The sequence below is a fragment of the Elephantulus edwardii genome, unplaced genomic scaffold (assembly GCF_000299155.1).
Source record: "Elephantulus edwardii isolate Elephantulus edwardi_28Jun2011 unplaced genomic scaffold, EleEdw1.0 scaffold00056, whole genome shotgun sequence".
NCBI classification, from domain to species: Eukaryota; Metazoa; Chordata; class Mammalia; order Macroscelidea; family Macroscelididae; genus Elephantulus; species Elephantulus edwardii.
In genome coordinates this window covers 6,230,627-6,254,368 of record NW_006399806.1, presented here as the reverse complement: position 1 = coordinate 6,254,368, position 23,742 = coordinate 6,230,627, and the positions used below count along the sequence as shown (strand labels likewise).

Genomic DNA, 23,742 nt, shown 5'->3' with positions numbered 1-23,742 from the left:
AAGTTCCTCCTGATTTTTGACTGTAGTGACCTGTAATTCTTCAAGTTTGTTTTTCATCCATTGAAAACATTCAATCATCTTTTTTCTAAATTCTGCATCAGAAAGTTCCATCAGACTTTCTGGCTTCATGAAATCCATTGCTAATGTGCCATTTTTTTAGGCCCCATTATTGTCCTAGACAATCACTGTTGTTTGGTACTTGTTTTTAAAACTTCCGAAATGTAGGAAATACTTCCCTTTGTTTAAGAAGAAGAAGATACAAAAAGATTATTATGACTCTTCTGATAAACTTCATATTAATGTAGGAGTTTGTGCTTAAACTGTCATTTTTTAATGCAGATACTTTCCCCACACTTTCTCTCATTGATGTTATGCTTCATACAGTCATTCCCATGCGTTGTGATTATCCCATCTTTTCATATCCCTCTAGGACCTTTCTCATTTCCTTTACCTCCTCCTTCCACCCACCAAATTGTGCGACCCTGTGATATCCCCCATCCATCCTCACCCTTCTCCTTCCCTGCTTGGTCTCCCATACACTTTTTGCTAGTTATCCTTATATTTTTTACAATAATGATCTTATGAAATGGAGTTAGTTCATTGAGCATAATGCTCTCTAGTCTTTCTGAAGTTATGTAGTATTTTTCAAAATTGTTATTTCTGAGTACTGCATAGTATTCCGTTATTATAGTTTCTCAATCCCTTCAGTTGTGGTTGGACATTTGTGCAGTTTCCATGTTCCTGAACAAAGAAACTGTATGATCCAGCTATTCCACCATTAGGCATATACCCCAAGGAAACTAGAAAGTATATACAGAGATTTGTACACCAATGTTCATGGCAAGTGTTACTCACCATTAAATTATACTTTTAAATTATTTCTTTTTTATTGCATTTTATATGCTATTAAGTAAACCAAGGAGATTTTTTTTTTTTTGCTTTTCAGAAATATTTGTGATCTGCAAGTCCTCTTAACACTGAGAATAACTTGAAAATTCACATTATCCTAATCCTAAAACACAGCCACAAAAACACAGTATCCTTTATGTTTAGCTCAGTATTAACACACTCTGTACTGATTGGAATTCCCCAAAATAAAATTTTGTTACATCCTTTATATGAAATACAGATGAAAGATAATATGAAGGTAGTAGATAAAAGTGTGGCAGATTAAATTTGAGTATTTGTACTCCTACCATCCTACCATTTTGATGTTTTTTGAAATCAGGGTGGTTAAAAAACTTGAGAAAATGAATCAAAACCTTTTTTTTTATATATGGTGGATATGCAGTTTATTACTAAGGTACTAATTATGAGATGATAGGTGAGAAAAACACTGGAAACTCATGAAAAAAATTTTTAGCAGATTTTAGACTTATAAAGAAGCTATGACAACTACTATTTTACAGTTTTAAGAGAGAAGATGAAAATCTAAAATGCTGATTTTTGTTTTGTAGCATTGAGGCTAATAGTCGAATTATGGAGTTGGACCCTAATGATGGATCACTGAAAGTTCATTATTCAGATCGTTTGGTTATTCTTCTTAGAGAAGTTCGTCAGCTTTCTGCACTTGGCTTTGTTATTCCTGCCAAAATACAGCAAATTGCGAACATTGCACAGAAATTCTGCAAGCAAGCAATTATTCTTAAACAAGTATGAAGTAATTTTTAATAGCATGTTTCTTTTGTGTTTGTTTTTATTTTTTAAAACTAATAGAAGAGCACTGTTTAGTCATGTGAAATTAGGGTTTATTAAATGAATCATTCAAAATTTGCTTTGTAACATATAGCAACAACAAACTATATAGTAATTTATCAATTTGATGTTTTATTGTTAATACTTTTCATTATAAACACATTTAGGAAAAAAATATTCTTTGTCCTTTCATCTTCTAGTTTTAACTTTGTTGCTACTTTCCTGACTTTTAAAAGACTATCTAACAAAAGGTCCTCTTCTTGCCTACTAGGGGCAGGTTTTTAGAGAAATACCTGGCTGGTGGATTGGTTTGCATTTGTAGTAATTTCCTGATTATAGTTTGCAAGTTACCGTTAAGCTGTTTACCTGTTAAAAACCAGCCACTGTTACTCAGTGTTCTTGGAATCACTGTAAGGCCCATAATTAGGTCTTAAGTATCCATACTGGCTTTGGCACGGCTTACCTACATGCTTTCTCTTTTTTGCACCCTGTACTTTACTAAAATGAAACTCCTCTTCTCTTTGAATATATCTCCAAGCGTTATTTTTCTGACTTGTTATTTTTTTTCTGGCTAATAGAAGAGTGCCATCTAGTCATATGAAATTATGATTTATTAAATGACTCATTACAAAATTTGCTTTGTAATTTTTTTCTGTACTACTCCAGTTCAGTGGGGGGGGGGGGATCCGTTTTAACACTTGTCTGTTTCTGTTTTCTCTTTTTGTCTTCTCACATAATTTTTAGATATTAGAAGGCAGAAATGGCCTTTCTTATTTGATCTTTTTTTATTCTTTTATTCAACCAAGTTGCATTGAGTATTGTCAGATACAGTAGAGTGAAGATACAAAAATAAGTCAGTCATGTTATAATCTAGTATATCAGACTTAATAACTATTGACATTTGGAAGCAAATAATTCTTTTTTGGCTGTGCGTGGTGGGTGGGTTGGGGATATCCTGAACATTTTAGGATGTTTGAGAGCATTTCTGGTTTTTATCCACTGGTCCCTACCCAAATATGTCAATTAAAATATCTTCAGACTGTGCCAAATATAGGGCGCTCTGGTGGCTTAGTGGCAAGAAGCTGCACTGCAATCCCAAAGGCACACAGTTCAAGGCCACCTGCTGCTTTGTGGGAGAAGGATGAGTAATCTCCTCCCATGTAATTACTGCCTCTGAAAACCCGCTGGAGTGTAAGCTGTGAGTTTGTTACAATTCTTTGGTTCACAACAACAAGAACAACAAAATGCCAAATATTAAGGGAGTTCTGGTTGCTGGATAGTAAGGGATTGCTCTGCAAACCCAAAGACAGGCCATTTGAATTCATGAGCTGCTCCACAGGAGAAAGATGGACAGTGACCTCTTGTGTAATTTACAGCCTCTGAAAGCCTACTGGTTAGCTATGAGTCAGTTTTACTTGGTATTTTATCATCAAATATCTTGTGTGATGGTAGATGCTTTACTTATGTTAACTACTGACCTGACCAGGGATCACACGTATTCAGTAATTTTTCCAGGATTATAGATAATTAACTAAGAAGTTAGGAGGGTTCTCCGAAGTCTCATATTTATTCCCTTATAGATCATACTATGATTACTGATAGATGAATAAATATATTTAGTGTATTATGCGTATAGTTCCATAGATATAACAATTCCAATCAAATCATTGCCATTGAGTTGGAATGGACTTAATAGCTGACCTTCCAGAAGCTGGAAATCACACAGGAGGAGATTGCCTATTTATCTCCCACAGAGCAGCTGGTGAATTGAACTACGAGCCTTTCTTTTGTCAGTGCAACTCCTTACCTACTAGGCCACTAGAACTCCCTATAGATGTCTACAAGATCCTGAGTACTTGGAGTATTCATTCTTTTCCTAGGTATAGGTAAATAGCAGATAAATTTTTATGGAAAGTTATATTTGGTACAAGTCTATATGTATATGTATTTACATGTGTTTTTACCGCTTATATAAATTTAGAGACACTAGATAATCAAAAGCAGAGAAGTATATTCTTTGTAGTATTCTAAGCATTTGTTTCAACATGGGAGAGGTTTAAAAGTCAATGACTATTTATAGTATTTATATTTAACCTTGGAAAGCCATTTGGGGAAAGGTGTTTGTGTGTATACATACACACATGAATATATATATTTGAGAATCTCTGTCCATCTATCTGTGCACATGTAAGTAGAGTTGGGAGTATGTAGTACATTTGGATAGCAGTGTGGCTAGATCATTCTTGTTGTTGTTATGTGCTGCTGAGTCACCTGCCACTCAAAGCAACCTTATGTACAAGAGCCCCAAATCCTGCTCTATCCTGTGCCAAACTTATTGTCTCTGACACACCTACCCCCCATTACTTTAGTCACTGAATCAATTAATCTCAAGGGTCTTCCTCTAGATTGCTGAAATAATACTAATATAAGAAAAATGAACAGATGGTACCATAGAAGAACTGAAGAGGAGATTTCAAAGGGAAGCTCAAGACAAAGCAAAAGGTAATACAATATGTGAAGAGCTAGAGTTAGGGGGAAAAAGGGAATACTTTGCTAGGAATTTTTCCAGCTGAGAAGAATTGGAAGATAAATTTCAAACATCAAATTTTAATGGTGAGAGATGCTATGGGCAAAATCTTGAATGACCCAGGAAGCATCAAAAGAAGATGGAAGAAATACACAGAGTCACTAAAACAAAAAATAGATCAACACCAAAAATTATCAAGTAATATTATGTGAAAAACAGCCAGTTGTTATGAAGGGAGAATTTCAAGTTGCACTGAAGGCATTGAAAGTAAGACTTCAGGAAATAATGGGATATTAATTGACGTACTTGAACTAACACGTCCAGTTCATGCTCACCAGTCTATGGAAATTTGGAGTACAGCTACCTGGATGACTGACTGGAAGAGATGCTCATTTGTTCCCATTCCCAAGAAAAGTGACCCAACAGAAGGTGGAAATTATTTAACAAAGTCTTTAAGGCCACATGTAAGCAAAATATTCCTGAAGATACCCAAAACGGATAGAATAGTACATTGAGAGGGGGCTTTCAGAAGTTCAGACTGGGTTTTGAAGAGGCTGTGACACTAAAGATGTCTTTGCTGATGTCAGGTGGATCGTGGCTAAAAGCATTGAATACCAGAGGAATGTCTGTCTGTGTTTTATTGACTACACAAAGGCATTTTATTGTGTAGATCATAACAAACAATGGCTAGCATTGAAAAGAATGGCAATCCCAGAACACTTAATTGTTCTCAGGCTAAATCTATACCTATATCAAGAAGCTGTTGCCTGAATGAAGCAAGAGAACACTGCACGGTTTAAAACCAGAAAGGGTATGTTTCAGGGATGTATCCTTTCTTCCTACCTATTTAATGTGTACTCTGGGCAAACAATTCAAGAAGCTGGACTCTAGAAAGAGGAATGTGGTATCAGGATTGGAGGAAGACTCATCACCAACATGTTTTTGCAGATGACACATCCTTGCTTGTTGAAAGTGAAGAGGACTCAAAACAGTTGCTGCAAAATATCAAAGATTACAACCATTGGTATGGATGACATCTCCACATCAAGAACACAAAGGTCGTCACTGCTAGGAAATCATAATAGTTGGAGAAAGGATTGAAGTTGGCAATGATTTTAATCTTGCTTTGATCAACAATCAACACCTTTGGTACCAGCACTGAGATCAGGAGATGCATTGCATTTGGCGTCAGGGATCTCTCCAAAAGATTTAAGAGCAATGATTTAATTTTTGAAGACTTAGGTGCACCTGGTTCACACTATGTTATTTTTCATCTCTTGCTATGCAGTGGATAAGGATGAGAGGAGAAGAATCTATACCTTTGAGTTGTGGTGTAGAAGAGTACTGATTATCTATAGATTGTCAAAGGAACAAACCAGTATGTTTTTGAAAAAATGCACAGTATACTCCTTGGAGACAAGGAAGATGAAGCTTTGTCTCACATACTTGGCACATGTTGCTATGAAAAGCTTTTCCTTGGAGAGAGACATGATGCTTGGAAAGAAGGATGGTCAGAACAGGAGATGAAGAGCCACAATGAGATAATATTGTCACAATAACTGCAGCAATGGGCTCAAGTGTGTTAGAGGATGGCACAGGATAGGACAGGATTCAGGTCTTTTGTTCATACGGTCTCTATGAATAGTACTTGACTATTCCTTACAAGAACAACAACAATAACACCACAAAAACAATTTCTTTTCTCTGTTCTTTCTGGGTGCTTTCTGGGCCTGCTGTATTATACAGGACAATGGGAGTGAGTATTCGTTACCAATTTTTTTTTTCCTAATAAAACTTTTTTTAATTGACACTTTATTGGCAATTTACAGAGAACTTGGATTTCCATTCATTCATTGTTGTACATTTTCCTCCCTTGCCCCCCTAGTTAGCTTTTCTCTTTTTTTTAAAAAAAAATTATTTTATTAATTTTAATGAATATTTACAGAGATTTTGGATTTCCATTCATTCATTGTTGCACTTTTCTTCCTTCACAGGCCTTCACCTCCTCCCCTTCCCCAGTTTGCTCCTCTCTTTGAAAAGTAAAAGAAAAATTCTTTCTTTGGTATACAATCCCCCCGCACCCCTCCCACCACCCCAAGAACACTCCACTATGCGACCTTAATTCTGGGCTTTTGTGATAACTATAATACCCTATCATATATCGCTTTTAAATTATTCTCTCCCTCATCTGTTTCAGTGCAGTATATATAATTTATCCAGTTTTTCTCAGTCTTACCCCAACCCTGATGTCAGTCCCATTATACAACAGTGGCACAATGCAGTATTTGTCCTTTTGTGACTGAGATATTTCACTCAACATAATGTCCTCCAGAGTCATCCATTTTGAATAATATTGCATGAGTTCCTTGTTTTTCAATGCAGCATAGTATTCCATTGTGTGAATATACCACAGCTTCTCTATCCATTGATTTGTTGATGGTTACCTGGGTTGTTTCCAGCTCCTTGTTACTGTGAACAAAACCGTGATAAACATGGGTGTGCATATATCTGCTTGGATGTCGGTTATGGTCTCTTTAGGGCTTATTCCCAGTAGTGGAACTGCTGGGTCAAATGGTATCTCTATTGGCAACTTTTTGAAAAAGTACCACACCACTTTCCACAGTGGTTGCACCATTTTACACTTCCACCAACAGTGAATAAGGGTTCCAGTTTCTCCACAACCTCGCCAGCATTTGTTGCTTGCTGTTCTGTTAAATTTTGCTATTCTGACTTGGGTGAGATGATATCTCATAGTTGTTTTGATTTGCATCTCTCTTAGAGCCAGGGATTTTGATCATTTCTTCATGTGCTTGTTGGCCATCTGAATGTCTTCTTTGGTGAAGTGTCTGTTCATATCCTGTGCCCATTTTTAGACTGGATTATTTGCCTTTATCTTGTTGTGGTGCTCAAGTATTTTATAAATTCTAAGTATAAGTCCCTTATCTGACATGTTATTACCAAATATTTTTCCCAGTCTGTCGCTTCCCTTCTTACCCTGTTGGAGAAGTTTTTGGATGTGCATAGGGATTTGATTCTTAGAAGGTCCTATTCATCTTTTATCTTCTCCTGCTTGTAGATTTTTCAGGAAACTTGGAAGACTGTTTATGTTGTGGATTAGGACTTCTAGAGTTCTTCCAAGCTTTTCTTTAATGAAATTTATAGTCCTTGGTTTTAGTCCTAGGTCCATGATCCACCTTGAGCTGGTTTTTGTATATGGAGTGAGGTGTGGATCTTGCTTGAGTGTTCTGCAGATAGTTTTCCAATTTTGCCAACACCATTTGTTAAAAAGGCTGTCATTTCCCCACTTGACTTATTTCATTTCCTTGTTAAAAATCAGTTGACCATAGGTAGATGGGCTGATTTCCAGGTTGTCAATTCTATTCCATTGATCTATGTGTCTGTCATTGTACCAGTACCATGGTGTCTTAACCAGCACGGCAGTGTAGTAGGATTTGAAATCGGGGAGTCAGATGCCTCCTACCTTTTTTCTGTTTTTAAGGAGTGCTTTATTTATTCGGGGCTTCTTTCCATTCCAAACGAAACTGGAGATTGCCTTTTCCATCTTGTTGAAGAAGCTTTTCTCTTTTTAGAAAAGTTCGTGTTGAACAGTTTCCTTACCCCACCCCTGCCCCAGTCTACTTTTGCTATGCAGCTCTTATTCTGAACTATTTTCGTGCAAATAATACCTAATCATGTATCCTTTTACCCAATTTTTTCCCTCATCTGTTTCAATGCAGTGCACATTATATCCCCTCTTTTCTTAATTCCCCCCCCCAACTCCATGCTAGTCCTGTTTTATAACCGTGGCGTTGTGCAGCATTGTGCATGTCCTTTTGTGATTGAAATATTTCATTCAGCATTATGTCCTCCAGGGCCACCCATTTTGTGTAATATTTTACGAGTTCCTTGTTTTCCACTGCTGCATAGTATTCCATTGTGTGAATATACCACAGCTTCTCTATCCATTCGTTTGTTGATGGGCACTTGGTTGTTTCCAACTCTTTGCTGTTGTGAACAACAGAGCAATAAACACAGGTATGCATATATCTGTTTGAGTGGCTTTTCTGGTTTCTTTAGGATATGTTTCCAGTAGTGAAATTGCTGGATCCAGTGGTATTTCTATTTCCAACTTTTTGAGAAAACACCATACTGCCTTCCATAGTGGTTACACTATTTTACACTCCCACCAGTAGTGAGTAAGGTTTCCAGTTTCTCTACCACCTCATCAGCATTTGTTGTTTGCTGCATTGTTGAACTTTGCTGTTGTTACTGGGGTGAGATAATATCTCATAGTTTTGATTTTCATCTTTGTTAGAGATAGAGATTTTGAATATATCTTCATGTGTTTGCTATCTGAATGTCATCTTTAGTGAAGTGTCTGTTCATATTCTGTACCCGTTTTACGATTGGAATGTTTATCTTGTTGAGGTGCTGGAGTATTCTATAAATTCTAGATATAAGTCCCTTATTAGTAGTGTCATCACCAAATATTTTATTCCTGTCTGTGGCTTTCCCTTCTGCCCTGTTGGAAAAGGTTTTTGATGTGCATAGAGATTTGAATTTTAGAAGGTCCCATTTATCTATTTTACTCTCTCCTGGTTGTAAGTTTTTCAGGATACTTGGAAGACTGTTTATGTTATGGATTAGGTATTCTAGAGTTCTTCCCAGCTTTTCTGTGATGAAATAGATAGCCCTTGGTTTTAGTCTAGGTCCTTGATCCACTTTGAGTTGGTTTTGTGTACGGGGTGAGGTGTGGGTCTTGCTTGAGATTTCTGCAGGTAGTTTCCAATTTTGCCAACACTACATAACTCATTTCATCTCCTTGTAAGAAATTCAGTTGATCATACATAGATGAGCTCATTTTTGGGTTCTCAGTTTTATTCCATTTATCTATGTGTCTGTCAGTGAACGAATACCATGTTGTCTTAAGCACCACAACTGTGCAGTAGAATTTGAGATCAAGGAGTGGGATGTCTCCTATCTTGTTTCTCTTTTTAAGGAGACTTTGCTTATTAGGGATCTTTTTGCATTCTAGATGAAATTGGAAATTGCCTTTCAATCTGTTTAATCTTGTGATTATCTATTGTGATGGGTATTGTTTTTCTTAGCTCCAGTTTTGTGGGTTGTTTTTTTATTTTTTGGGTCACTATAGAGAAATCCAATTGAATTTTGTATGTTGATCTTGTATCCTGCCACTTTGTTGAATTGGTTGATTGTGTCCAATATTTTTCTCACTGAGTCTTTCAGGTTTATTAGTATCATATCACCTGCATATAGAGAAAATTTTACCTCCTATTTTCCAATTTGGTTACTTCTATTTTCCTTCTCTTGTCTTATTGTTATTGTTTAAACTTCTAGTACAATAATGAATAGGAGAGGTGATAGTGGGCATTCTTGCCTAATTCCTGTTCTCAAAGAGAATGCCTTTAATCTCTCTTCATTGAGAATGATGTTGGCTCTTGGGTTTGAGCATATACTTTTTACCATATTGATGAAATTCCCCTATGTTCCTATTTGTTTATTGTTTTAATCAGGGAAAGAAAGGTGTTGGATTTTGTCAAAGGCCTTTTCTGCATCAATTGATAGTATCATGTGGTTCTTGTTCTTTGCTTTGTTCATGTCATGAATTACACTGATTGTTTTTCTTATGTTGAGCCATCCTTGCACATCTGTTATGAATCCCACTTGGTTGTGGTGAATTAATTATTTTGATGTATTATTGGATTCTATTGGCTAAGATTTTATTCAAGATATTTTTCATCAATGCTCATGAGAGATATTGCCTATAATTTTGTATTTTGATGGTGTCTTTACCTGCCATCAGGGATATGTTTGCTTCATAGAATGAGTCTGGGATAATTCCATCTTTTTCTATTTTCTGAAATTCTTTTTGTAGAATTGGTGACAGTTCTTCTTTGAATGTTTGATAAAATACACTTGTAGAACCATCTGGTCCAGGGCTTTTGTTTGTTCGAAGTTGTTTTATTACCTTTTAAATTTCTTCTTTAGTAATGGGTCTGTTTAGGTGCTCTATTTCAGTGTGTGCTAGTTTATGTAGCTTGTGAATTTCTAAGTATATATCCATTTTCTCTAGGTTTTCATATTTGTTTGATCATGTTGTTATTGTTGTTAAGTGTCAAGTCATAGGCACCTCATAGCGACCCTATGAACCAAAGTCCTCGACATTTGCGTGACTTTCATCCTTTCTCCAGGTTCATAGGGTTTCCAGAGGCAGGCTATTTTGAGAAGTAGATGCCACTCCTCCTTCCAAGCTTGTTTTACTCGGGGAGTTCAACCCAACACCGTCCACCAAGAGTAACCATTATCACATTTGACGCATCAGTGTCACAGTGTTCAGCTTTACATCAACCACAAGTTATCTCTGTACAGCAAGTAGACCCATCAGGGCCTAGAAGAATGTTTGACCAAAAACAATGAAAAAACTGGCCTGAGGGCCACTTATCAGAGTCACCCGCTTTGACTTGGTAGCATCACTTTCGGTCCACTAGGCCAACTGGTCTCTCTCTATGTTGACTATAGTTTTTTTAAATAATAATCCATTGTTAACCTTTTTTATTTTTGTTGATTCTGTTGTGATATTGCCCCTTTCATCTCTTATTCAGATTATTTGTGTCTTTTTTTCCTTTTCCTTTGTTAGTTTTGCTAGTGATTTGTTGATTTTACTGAACTTTTGGAAGAACCAACTCCTGGTTTTGTTGGTGGCTTAATTTTTTTGTGTGTTTTATTATTTATATCTGCCATAATTTTTATAATTTCCGTTTTTTTAGAGAGTGTTGAGTTTTCTTGCTGTTATTGTTCAATTTGTTTGAGATATTGGGTTAGAGAGTCAATTATCATGTTTCTTCCCTTTTTATGTGTTTACTTATTGCTATAATTTGACCTCTAATTACTGCTTTGGCTGCTTCCCCCCCCCCCAGAAGTTTTGATAAGTTGTGTTTTCATTGTAATTTTTTTCAAGAAACTAATTACATTTTTTTATTTCTTCTATTACTCACTCATGTTCAAGCAAGGTGTTGTTCAGCTTCCAAATGTATGGTTTTTCTCCTTTAGCCTCTTGCTATTTATTTCTAGTTTTGTAGCATTGTGGTCTGAAAAAATGCTTTGTATTATTTCTATGTTTTTAAATTTATTGATGCTTGCCTTGTGACCTAAAATGGGATCTATTCTGGGGAACATTTCATGCAAATTGGAGAGGAAGGTATACTGTGCTTTTTTTGGATGCATTGGGTTTGTGGTAGGTTCAAGGGCCTGTTTTTTCAGGACCTCATATCCCAGGTAAAAGAAATGACTTGGACTTTAAAATTTTCAAAGTATTGGGAAATCATTGTAAATCTACATGAGAATATTGGAATTTTATTTTCACGGTTTTGGTGTTTTGTGGGTTTTTTTTTTTTTTAGAAGCCACAGAAAATTTTTTAGTAAGGAGCAGGTATGATGTGATTTATGCTTAGAAAAGCTTGTGGAATGCTTCTATTAGAGTGAAAGTCTTGTTCACGTAAAGAAGGGAGACCTGTTAGAACACTGTAGTAGTTTCAGGCAATGATAAAGATGCTTCGATTCATATGGTGCAGGTAGAGGTGGAGTAAAGTGGTTGAATTCAAGGTATGACTTGAGAATATAGTCAGTAGGCTTTCCTGATGCAACAGAAGAAGAGGTAAGGATAATGCAAAGATTTCTTTTTTTCTTGTATAATAGCAGGTTTGAGAGGACACAAAAATTAGATTCAGTATGTTAGCATTTGATATGCTTTATTAAGTTTCCCTTTTCTATATTAAATTGTATCTTAATTCTTTGGACCAGGGTTTATAATATTTTCTTAACCAGACTCCCAGCAGAAAGCCTAGATTCCTTACAGTGTTTAAGTGGACAGTTACTAGTCTAAAAGTTGCCCATTTGACCCTCTAGCTACTCTGTTGGAGAAAGTAACAATAGAACTCCTTCCCTAGCTATTATAGCTCAGACACATCTTTAAGGAGTAGTTCACCTGTGTCAGAATTGAATAGATGGTGCCTAAAAACAGTAGCATATTACCTGGAAAATTGGGGAATGCAACACTTATATTTGATGTGTGAGTGTTGTATTGGATACATCTTCAATTGGGGATTGAAAACTGATAAAACTATTTTGTGTTAAAGTTTAGAATGAAGAAAAATGAAATTTTAATTAAAAAATTAAAAATAAAGAATGTTACCCATTTTTTCTTTTTATTAACTGGACTTTTTTTTGTTTTCCTTTTTCTTTTTGTAGGTGGCACATTTTTACAATTCTATTGACCAACAAATGATACAAAGCCAGAGACCAATGATGTTACAATCTGCCTTAGCATTTGAACAAATAATTAAGGTAATTAGAATTTTTAATATTTATATAAGTAGTTTTACTTTTGAGCTATTTATTGTTTCTTAGTTTTTCAGCATGCCTTTTATCTTTTTTTTTTTTGACAACTTTGTAGTTTAATAAATTAAAAAAATAAAACAAAAGAGTTGTCATGAAGTAAATTCTGGCTTATGAGAATGCCAATGTGTCAAAGTGGACTTCACTGCAGACTTTTTAGCGGGCAAGGTTTTGTAAGTGAATTGCCTGGCCTTTCTTCCAACTTGCCTCTAGGTAGACTTTATCCACCAACCATTTGATTGTTGTTCACTGGTGAGTCAGAACCAACTCATAGCTGACCCACCAACAAGTTTTCAGAGACTGTAAGTTGCTTGGGAGGAGACAGGGCAGCCAGTGGATCTGATTCTCCTGCCTTTGAGTTGGCCCTATGTCTCCTTCTCCAGTAGACTACCAGAGGTCCTTAACAATTTGGTGAATAGATGAGAATAGCAATCATTTACACACCCAAGAACTTGCTTTAACAAACAGAAATGTTAAAAAAGAAATTGACATCAATGCATCATTACCTATTGGGGAAAAAACCCAACTAATTTGATGTGTAAAAAATATATACAAGAAATATCTTACTATTCTGATTGATTGTAAGGGAGTAAAACCCATAATACACACTAAGGAAAGATAATGTAAATGAAAGATTGTATAAAGTACAATGTATATGCATGAAACATGATGTATATGAATGATAAAAGTAGTAATAATAGATATAGAGATAAAGAGATCTATAGACATACAGTTATATAGTGAGAGGGCCTTATTTTAAGTCAAATACATTTATGAAAATTTCACTATGATGTCTATATTTTTTCTCATTTAACTTGATAAAACATGGTGTACCATAGTAAGTCCACATGTCAGATATGACCATAGATTAAGTCTAGAGTTCACTAGTATAGGGAGTACAAATAATTATAAAGATTCAATGCCTGGCATCAAGGGTTCTGCAATTTAATTAAGATAGTCTATCTGAATGGAATGCCTTACAGGCAATAGAAGGAGAGTATGTAACTATGTAATAAAGAAAACAAGCATATGTTGTGAGAGATGATATACAAAACTTGTCTGTATGCACTAAAAGAAAGAATTAAATAGTTAGTAGTAAAAGGAGTATCTGGAGTGGATTTCATTAGGTGAGAAAGAAAGGAAAGATTTGCTTCTGTGGGAGCTTTCGTGGCCTAGTGGCAAAACATTGCAATCCCAGAGGTGCATGGTTCAAATCCACCAGATGCTCTGCTGGAGTAGGAGGGGCAGTTTCCTCCTGTACCAGCCAGATCTAATTTGATGGTACACATAATAATAATAATAACAATATTAATAATCATAATAATAAAAGATTTGCTTTCTGGTGACTTCTTTCACTCTTACCTGGTAACAAATATTCTAACCAACTGTGGATTTAAACTATTTTGATAGAAATTTTGATCACTTATATCACTATGTTGTTGTTGTGTACCATTAAGTTGGAAGTGACCCATAGCTGACCCTCAGACGAGTTTTCAGAGATAGTTAATCACATGGGAGGAGATTGTCCATCCTTCTCCCATGAAACAGCTGTTGGCCTTGAACCTTGTGCCTTTGAGATTGCAGTGAAGCTTCTTGCAACTGTTTTTTAATTCTGCCAAGATATTTATGCAGTCTCATACAATTTAAAAGAGCTTTTAAGTGCAACTGCTTTTTAAGTACTTCTAGCTTCTTGCCACTAGGCCATATATAATTTATGTTATGCTTTGGCAAGAAGCTGGACTGCGATCCTGGTGGTGTATCATGGGAGAAGGATGGAAAGTCTCCTTCCATGTGATAAACTGCCTCTGAAACCCATCTGTGGGTCAGTGATGGGTTGGTTCCGACTCGATGGTACACAGTGACAGCAACAACATTGAAGATATTTTAGTACCTCTCTATAATCTTACAGTTTTAACATTTAAGATTTATTTACTTTTTCTTTGCTCTTAGTTTAAGACCTACACCTTGGGAAACTCGAAAAATCCACAGTATTTTAAAAACTATATGCTACTAAATAAGTGCTAGCTTTCCTGACATATGTATTTCTTAGTCTTGATAGACATGAAATATTTGAAAAAAAAATTAATGAGAAATATAGCCTGTTTTGATTTTTTTTTTCCTGTTTTGAGGTCTCTTGGCTTAGTGGTTAACCAAAAGCAGGCAGTTTGAATCCACCAACTGCTCCAAGGGAGAAAAATGGGCAGTTTCCTCCGTGTGATTTACAGCCTCTGAAAGCTCATTGGAAAGGCAACTATTAGTCATTTATTATAAACAGTAATGAAAGGTTTTCTTTGACAACTTGAAGATGTTTAACCACCTTTATGTTCAGTGATTTATTAGGATTAAGCATAGTCATTCTCATGGCTGTGACTTATTGGAGAGAAAGACTAGAAAGAAAAATGGTATGTGAGTTGAAATCATCCCTGTTTGAATCATTATAGGACATGCCTAAGAAATTTGAAATCCTCTGTAAGAATCATTACAGGACATGCCTAAGCAATAAATTTCAGCAACAAATGTGAAATGTTGCCTTACCAAGGAAGTTTATTTGAGGGTTTATTATACCATCTGCCTAGCACATTTCTAAATTAAGACTCGAAGGAAAGCAGGTGTTCATCATAAGTTATTCATTCATATAGTTTAGATACAGTGAACTACTGTTCTCATTCAGTGTTGGGAGCTCTTCGGAAATCCAAGTTGTCAGGATACTAGCCTAGAGATAGCCTGGTAACTAGGCTTTTCAAAGGTACCAGTTAAGTCTGCTTGATGTTAACTGTCCTGAATACTAATTCTCAGGTTTTAATTTTATTTAGGGTTATGTAACTCACATTGTAGAAGTAGTTAATATTCTTTTTCTTAATATGAAAGCTTAATAGGGTAATGAGGGTAGGTGTGTCGGAGACAGTGAAATTGGCACATGAGAGAGCCGGGTTTAGGACTGAAGAATATAAGGTTTCTATGAGTAGCAGGTGACTCGACGGCACAACAACAACAGCAGCAATGCATATTTATACTGAAACGTTTAAAGAATACAAGTTAATAATTTTATCAAATACAGAATTTGTAGTTGATGATTCTTTTCTTTCATCTTAAACTCTTAGTGCAATAAACATGGAGATATATATATGTCTATTTATGTCAGAGCTCTTATTTGTTTGGGGATATTTATATATACTTAGTAGTGTGATTCCCACATCAAAGGTGTGCCAGCTTTCAACTTTTTCAGGAAGTGCTAAATTACTTTCCATAATGGTTTCATCCGTTTCCATTTCCACAAATAGTATATGAAAGTTTTAATCTCTGTGCTCCCTTTGCCAGTATTTTTCCTGTTTATTGATGTTTATTATTTTTTTAATTTTAGTTTTTGTAAATGTTATTTTTTTCTTTTTCTAATTGAGTTTTTATATTCTAAGTTTATAGAGAACTTGGATTTCCATTCATTCATTGTTGCACATTTTCCTCCCTGTACCCCCTTTCCCCTAGTTCACTTTTTTCTTTGGAAAACAGTTCTTTTGTTGACATACCATCCACCCTCCCCCAGACCACTTAAACATGGAGCTGTTATTCTGGACTCTTGTCATATCAATAATACCTAATCATATATTCCTTTTATACAGTTCTCTCCCTCATCTGTTTCAATGCCATGTACATTATTTATTCCCTCTTTTCTTAGTTTCCCCCAATCCCCATGTCAGTCTTGTTTTATAATAGTGGCAGTATGCACTATTTGTCTTTTTGTGACTGAGCTATTTCACTCAGCATAACGTCCTCCATAGTTACCCATTATCTATAATATTTCATGAGTTCTTTGTTTTTCAGTGTTGCATAATACTCCATTGTGTGAATATACCAGAGCTTCTCTATCCATTCATTTGTTGATGTGCACTTGGGTTGTTTCTAACTCTTTGCTATTGTGAACAAAGCAGCAGTAAACGTGCATGTGCATATATTTGCTTGGGTGGCAATTCTGGTTTCTTTAGGGTATATTCCCAGTAGTGGAATTGCTGGGTCAAATGGTATTTCTGTTTCCAGCTTTTTGAGAAAGTGCCAAAGTGCCTTCCATAGTGTTCTCACCAACAGTGAATAAGGGTTCCAGTTTCTCCACAACCTCACCAGCATTTTTGTTTGCTGCTCTGTTAAATTTTGCTATTCTTACTGGCGTGATATGATATAGTTGTTTTGAGACGTTTGTTACTGTTATTGGGGTGAAATGACCCGTCATTATTGTTTTGATTTGCACATCTCTAATAGCTAATGATTTTGAGCATTTCTTTATGTATTTGTTAGCCCTCTAAGCATCTTTTTGAAGTATCTTTTCACATAGTATTATTTTTCTGAATGTATTTTCAATCTCACTTGTCTTCTTCTTTCCTTCTGATGCCAGTGACTTCATTATTTTATTATTGCCACAGAGACTATTTCTTGTCAGTCTTCTCCTCTCCCTTGTTCAGAATGGGTGATCTTACTGTTCTTTTTGCAAGCTCACTGATTTCATTCTCTGAGAGTTCAGTACTCTATTACTGAACTTATCTAGTGATTACTTTGGTTGTTTTTTAAATTTGACTTTTCCTTTGAAATTTATTTTATCCTTAAAAATGTTATTTGTTTCAAATGAATTTGCTAATGATTGTTGAAGCATTTTTGTGATGGCTGTATTTCCATGTGAAATTAATTTCTGTGCCTTTTAATTGTTTTTTCTCATTCATTTTTTATTTTCTTAGTTATTTTTATATTTTAGAATTCTTTTTTTTTTTTACCCTGAACATTTTGAATATTGTAAGACTGTATTTTATTTAATCTAACTCTTTTGGCACTTAGTCTCTATGTTAAGGTTTAGTTTGAGGCCTAGGTAGATGTGTGTTCAGTTTCCTGCTGGGCCTTACTGATAGAATTTTGACTTGAGTGAAAGGTTGATCCACTGTGCCTCAGTGCAGGGAGTAGAGTGCAAATTCATTTCCCAGTAGGGCTGTAAGCTCAATTTCTCTTTGGGCCCCTTTGATACCCAAGGAGGTAGTGGTGAATTGATTCACATTGGTTTTTTGCTGCAAGGTCAGGGTAGATCTCAGCTCTCCTTTTAACTCTGTTGTCAGTACCTTTATCTTTCTTGTCATTACATTAACCTTTGTTACCATTCAGAGCTGTTGTATCTACGTAGAGTTGCAATGAGTCACAGGCAACTTGACTGCGCCTATCAACAACAAAAACAAACATTACCTTGAGAATGAAAGGTCTACCAGACAGGGGATAAGAGATCAGATTTTTTCTTAGTCTTGTGCTGCAACTTGTTAGAAAAATTGGAATACCACCAGCTACCTCTTCTGGTTGGCGAATGAAAGATCAAGCCTCTGCTTAGCCCCCACTGAAATTGTAAGTGGGACACTATTTCTGTTGATGTATGTCTTTGGTAGGGAGTGTACTGCTTTAAAAAAAAAAAGAGCTAGAAGGTCAGACCTGTTCTTAGCTTTTTATAGTTTGTGCCTATAGTAGGTTTTAGGTTGGAGATTTCTCTAGTGCCCTGTCCTACATATATATATGAGACAATAAGGTAACTCAAGGAACTCTTTATTATAGCATTCTTAAATTCTCAAGGTTTCTAGGCTCTCTGTCTGCCTTTTGTTTCTCTCCTTAGAGCTATCTGAAACTTGTTTCTTTGTGTTATGTCTGGAGTTTTGTAAGATGTAGGACCTGGGAGGTATGAGTCAGATTGACTCCGTCTTGGCCAGAGTATCTTAGTATTTGTTAAATGAAAAAAATGAAAAATGAAAAAAAATATACTTTCTCTGTAGCAAGTCATTGTAGAAGCAATTGAGCTTACAAAAAAGGGAATATTTAAAAAATTCTAAATGTTGTTTGTTGTACCTTAGAATTCAAAAGCAGGAAGTGGAGGAAAGTCACAGATTACTTGGGATAACCCTAAAGAATTAGAAGGGTACATCCAAAAACTCCAAAACGCTGCTGAACGACTTGCCACAGAAAATAGAAAGCTGAGAAAATGGCACACTACATTTTGTGAAAAGGTATGTTTTATATACAAAAGTCTTTAGGCTATGAAAATTTATTATTAAAAATATAAAAAGCAAATAAAATAATTAAAACAAAAATTTTTAAAAAAATCATTTGACTTTAGGAAAGTTCCAAAAATTATACAAGGAGTTAAAATTTATTTACCCTTTGACAGTCTCCCCTTAATATTTAAGAGTTTGTTTAATCAGAGTATAGTTATTAAAACTACAAAATAGAATTTTTTTCAGTTTTACAGCTTTTTTACACAAATTTTCTTTTTCTTCCCCAGGATCCTCTCTAGGATCTCATTTAGCATTTAGTTGTACCTCTGTGAGTTACTCCTCCTCCTTCACTTCCTCCTCATTGTTACATAACCTTGATAGTTTGAATGACTACTATCGATTCTGGCAGGAATACTAATTACCAAAGTGTGATGTTTTATACTTCTAGTGGCCTAGTTGGTAGAGAATTGCACTGTCAAACCAATGGCAGATGTTAAATTTACCAGATTCTCTGTGAGTGGTAGATGGACAGTGTCTTCCCATGCCATTTAAAACCTCTGAAACTCCCCTGGAAGGTTAGCTGTGAGTTGTTTCTGACTCAAAGGCGATGAGGTTTTTTTAATACATTGTATATATGATATTTGTACATAAATGTATTTTTAAATACATTGTGCCCTGTGTATGTGATATTAATATGTGTTATTGTTTATTTAATCTTGATTACCTGGTTAAGGTGATGTCTATCTTATTTTCTCATTGATTCTTAAGTAATGAGTTAGGGTAACACTGACATTGCTGTACTCAATGTTTTAAACAGGTAGTAGTTCTTATGAATATCGATCTGCTTCGACAGCAGCAGCGTTGGAAAGATGGACTGCAGGAACTGAGAACTGGCTTAGCTAGTGTAGAAGCACAGGTAAAGTGTATTTTTTTCTCATCTTTTTTTAATTGGTTTGTATACAGTCGTTTTTATTTCATTATATTGTATTTCATTAATGTGCAATATGTTTTATATAATCTTTCATTTACATTGTTTCCTTCATGTACTGGTGTGTTCTACACAATCATTCATATACATTGTATAATGTGTAACTAATTTCTTTTGATCTATGCATATTATGACCACATCTTTTCAAGCCATTGAAATTGACCTTTTCCGCAATGTGAATATTACTTAATGAGAAATCCATAGAGGTCACCTTTAAATATTTACTAACTTTTTTGTAAATTTTGAATACTTTTACTAAATTCTAGATAAAAATACTAAATTAGTAATGCACTTGCATTTAAAAATACAGAAATAAGTTTCTGTTTCTCTTATGAAATGTCACATCCTTTGGTTCAAGGTTTGTATTGTTTTCCTCACTTAATGTTTAAATTCTTTTTTTTTTTCAATTATTATTATTTTGTGTGTGTGTACTGTCAAATTGGGTCTCACTGGTATAGGAGGAGATTGCCCCTCCTTCTCCAGCAGAGCATGTGGTAGATTTGAACCATGTACCTCTGGGATTGCAGTGCAGCTTCTTGCCACTAGGCCACCAGAGCTCTCTTTAACGCTTAAATTCTTGGCACCAGCAGCCAGGAAATTAAAAGATGTATCGTGGTGGGAAAGTCTGCTGTTAGGGACCTCTCCAGAATACTGAAGAGCAATGGTATCACTCTGGAGACTAAGGTATGCCTGATACAGACTAGGGTCTTTGCAATAACTTGCTATGCATCAGAGAGCTGGACAATGACTAGGGAGGATAGAAGGAGAATTGATACCTTTGAGCTGTGGTGCTAGAGAAGAGTATTGAATATACCATGGATTGTTAAGAAAACAAACAGGTTCATGCTGAGTAAGGTTAAACCGGGTTGCTCCTTAGAGGCAAGGATTCTAAAGCTTCGTCTGATGTACTTTGGATATGTTGCAAGGAGGGACCAGTCCTTGGCGAATGATGTCATGCTAGGGAGGTTGGAGGGACAGCACAGGAGAGGAAGACCCTCTATGAGGTGGATTGAATCAGTGACTAGAGAAATGGGGGCGAGTGTATTAGAGACAGTGAGACTAGCACAGGACAAAGCAAGGTTTAGGGATGTTGTACATAGGGTCACTATGAGTTGCAGGCTATTTGATGGCACATAACAACAAGCAATGCTTAAATGCCTATATTGTATTTGTTTTATTTTAAGAGATTGTGACATTGCATAAAATTAATTTTGGGAAGAAGTCTAAAGACAAATTAGACCTAATTTCTCTCTTTTTTTTGTCATACAAGATGATTTGTATGTAGCACAGTGCTTGCTACACAGTAGATGGTAATGAAATCTTAGTTGAATATGTGTTAGTTGTCTTTAATATTTACATATATTTTTCACTTCTTAGAACATCAAGAAAATGCATTCTATATTAAGAACTGATATATTTGTAGCTGAAGAGTATAAAAATTACTTGGAGATTTAGATCTTTTAAAATTTCTTAAGTTTTTGAAAGGTTGATGTTGGATGGTTAATCAAAGATCATTAGTTCAAACCCACCAGCTGCTGCTTAGAAGAAAGAATAATCTCTTCCCATTAAGGATGACAGTCTTGAAAACCAAAAGAGAGTTCCTATGTAATAAGTAGTGGGTTAGAAAGGAACACAGACCTAAATGTACTGAGAACTTTTGAAAATAGAGTAAGAAGTTAATAAAGTAAGCAATTGATCTAAAATAAATACAAGTTCACAAGATAAATGTTACTGTTACCATTAACCTTGTAAATAAAGTCCAGATTTAGAAATCAGTTACACAATAACTTGATTTTTAAATTTCCCTGATCTTTTTGTTGATTGATTATTTGTTATGTGCCACCAAGTTGCTGGTGACTCATAGCGACCCTATATTCAACAGCCCTGAGACCTGCTCTATCCTTTACTGCCTCTGACACACCTACCCTCATTACCCCAGTCACTGTATCAATCCGTCTCATTGATGTTCTCCCTCTCTCTCTCCATCCCTCCACCGTCCTAAAAATGATGTCCCTCTCTAAGAACTGGTCCTTCCTTGCAACATGCCCAAAGTATATCAGATGAAGCCTGAGAATCCTTACCTCCAAGGAGTAGTCTAACTTCACCCTCTCCAGGACGAACATGTTTTCCTGGCAGTCCATAGTATATTCATCACTCTTCTCCAGCATCACAGCTCAGAGTCATCAATTCTCTTATCATCCCTAGTCATTGTCCAGCTCTCATAGAAGCATGTATTTATGTTAGAAACTTTTGACTTTAAGATTAGAGATAGTCATATTTGATTAAATAGGAATTCCTTTTGGAAGGCACAGTTAAGGAGTAGTTTTTCTTAAGATTGTTTATTTAAATGACATGTGTTTATAATTGTGCTTTATGTGACATGGAAGTATTAAATGAAAATTCCATTTTACCACTTAATCTTAAGTGAAAATGTAACTGTAACTGTAATCTATTAGGGATTCCAAGCAAGTGACATGCATGCGTGGAAGCAGCACTGGAATCATCAACTGTACAAAGCTCTGGAACATCAGTATCAGATGGGGTTGGAAGCACTTAATGAGAATCTTGCAGAAATAAATATGGACTTAACTTACAAGTAAGCATTTTCAACTCCAATTTAGTGTTCAAGCTGTAACTTTATATTTTAATTTATAATTTAATTTGTAATTTATATTTTAAAGCTGTGTACTTACTTTCAGGCAGGGACGGTTACAGTTCAGGCCTCCTTTTGAAGAAATCCGAGCTAAATATTATAGAGAAATGAAGAGATTCATCTGCATTCCAAATCAGTTTAAGGGAGTTGGTGAAGCAGGAGATGAGTCCATTTTTTCTATTATGATTGATAGAAATGCAAGTGGATTTGTGACTATTTTCAGCAAGGCAGAAGATCTATTTAGAAGATTGTCAGCTGTTTTACACCAACATGAGGTATAGAGAATGCAGTTGTCTATCCTATTGTAATACTTCTGGTGTACAAATTAATAGTTTACTTTAGTTAATTTTCTATGACAAAAATTATGGAAAATGGAAGGAGCTGAGGATTCATATGCTGTTGCTATGTGCCATTAAGTCACTTGCAACTCATGGTGACTCAGTACAACAGCTCTATCCCCTGCTCTATCTTGTGCCAATCTTTCTGTCTCTGATACACCTACCCCCGTTACTCCAGTCACTGAATCAATCCATCTCATCTAGGGTCTTGTCCCTCCACCCTCCCAAGCATGATGTCCCTCTCCAAGGACTGGTCTCTCCTTGCAACATGCCCTAAGTATGTCAGATGAAGCTTCAGAATCCTTACCTCCAAGGAGCAGCCTGGTTTCACCCTCTCCAGCACAAACCTATTTGTTCTCTTAGCAGTCCGTGGTATATTCAATACTCTTTCTTCAACACCACAGCTCATATGCATCAATTCTCCTTCTATTATCCCTAGTTATTGTCCAGCTTTTTGACGGATTAATATAGAAACTAGATTTATTCCATTGATGAGACTAAAAGACTACTACTAGTTTTTTGGTCTTAGACAACTCTGTGACTGTTAAGAAGGATTCCAGCTTAAATTGTTCTGTCAGTTTGTAATGTGAAAGTCTTTGTTGTGCCAGTCTTATTCTTTTAGGTAAACATACCTCTTTTAAAAAAACGTTTTGGTTCGAAAGCAACCTATGGAAGAGGCTGTCAAATTGAATAGTGGTATTTGAACATCTTACTTCTTTCCAGTGCATCTATTAACTGACTCCAAATATAACCACAATTTACTTTGTGAATTTTATTGACTCTGATATATTTGACCATTTTGACCAGTTCTTTCACATTGCGGTGCTTTTACAATATAGATTTAAATTATAAGTCTTGTCTACCTGGATACTTTAAGGTGTGCAGTTTATGGTGGCTCTTGCATGGCTACTTTATTTGCACATGTGTGCCCTACTTGAGAAAAGAATCTAAAGTACTTTCAGTTTCCTATAAAGTTTCCTATAAAGTGAACATACTTTCCATGTAAAATAGTTTATTTTTTTTTTATCCAGGGTTTAGATTGATGAATGATTACATTTTACAGACTTAAATTGAAATTTACTTGCATATCACATATTTGTATTTTAAAAAAATTGACTTTA

At 35.5% G+C, this 23,742-nt stretch overlaps 1 protein-coding gene across 1 annotated transcript in view; it reads left to right on the top strand.

The window, feature by feature from the left end:
- The window catches only part of DYNC2H1 (dynein, cytoplasmic 2, heavy chain 1), a 440,751-nt gene that overhangs the window by 62,028 nt on the left and 354,981 nt on the right, over positions 1 to 23,742 (top strand). Inside the window, exons 12-17 of the mRNA XM_006887344.1 lie at positions 1,458 to 1,653; positions 12,491 to 12,586; positions 18,502 to 18,654; positions 19,460 to 19,558; positions 22,087 to 22,226; positions 22,330 to 22,558. Of these exons, the coding sequence (XP_006887406.1) occupies positions 1,458 to 1,653; positions 12,491 to 12,586; positions 18,502 to 18,654; positions 19,460 to 19,558; positions 22,087 to 22,226; positions 22,330 to 22,558 (913 nt within the window). The remainder of the gene's footprint in view (positions 1 to 1,457; positions 1,654 to 12,490; positions 12,587 to 18,501; positions 18,655 to 19,459; positions 19,559 to 22,086; positions 22,227 to 22,329; positions 22,559 to 23,742) is intronic.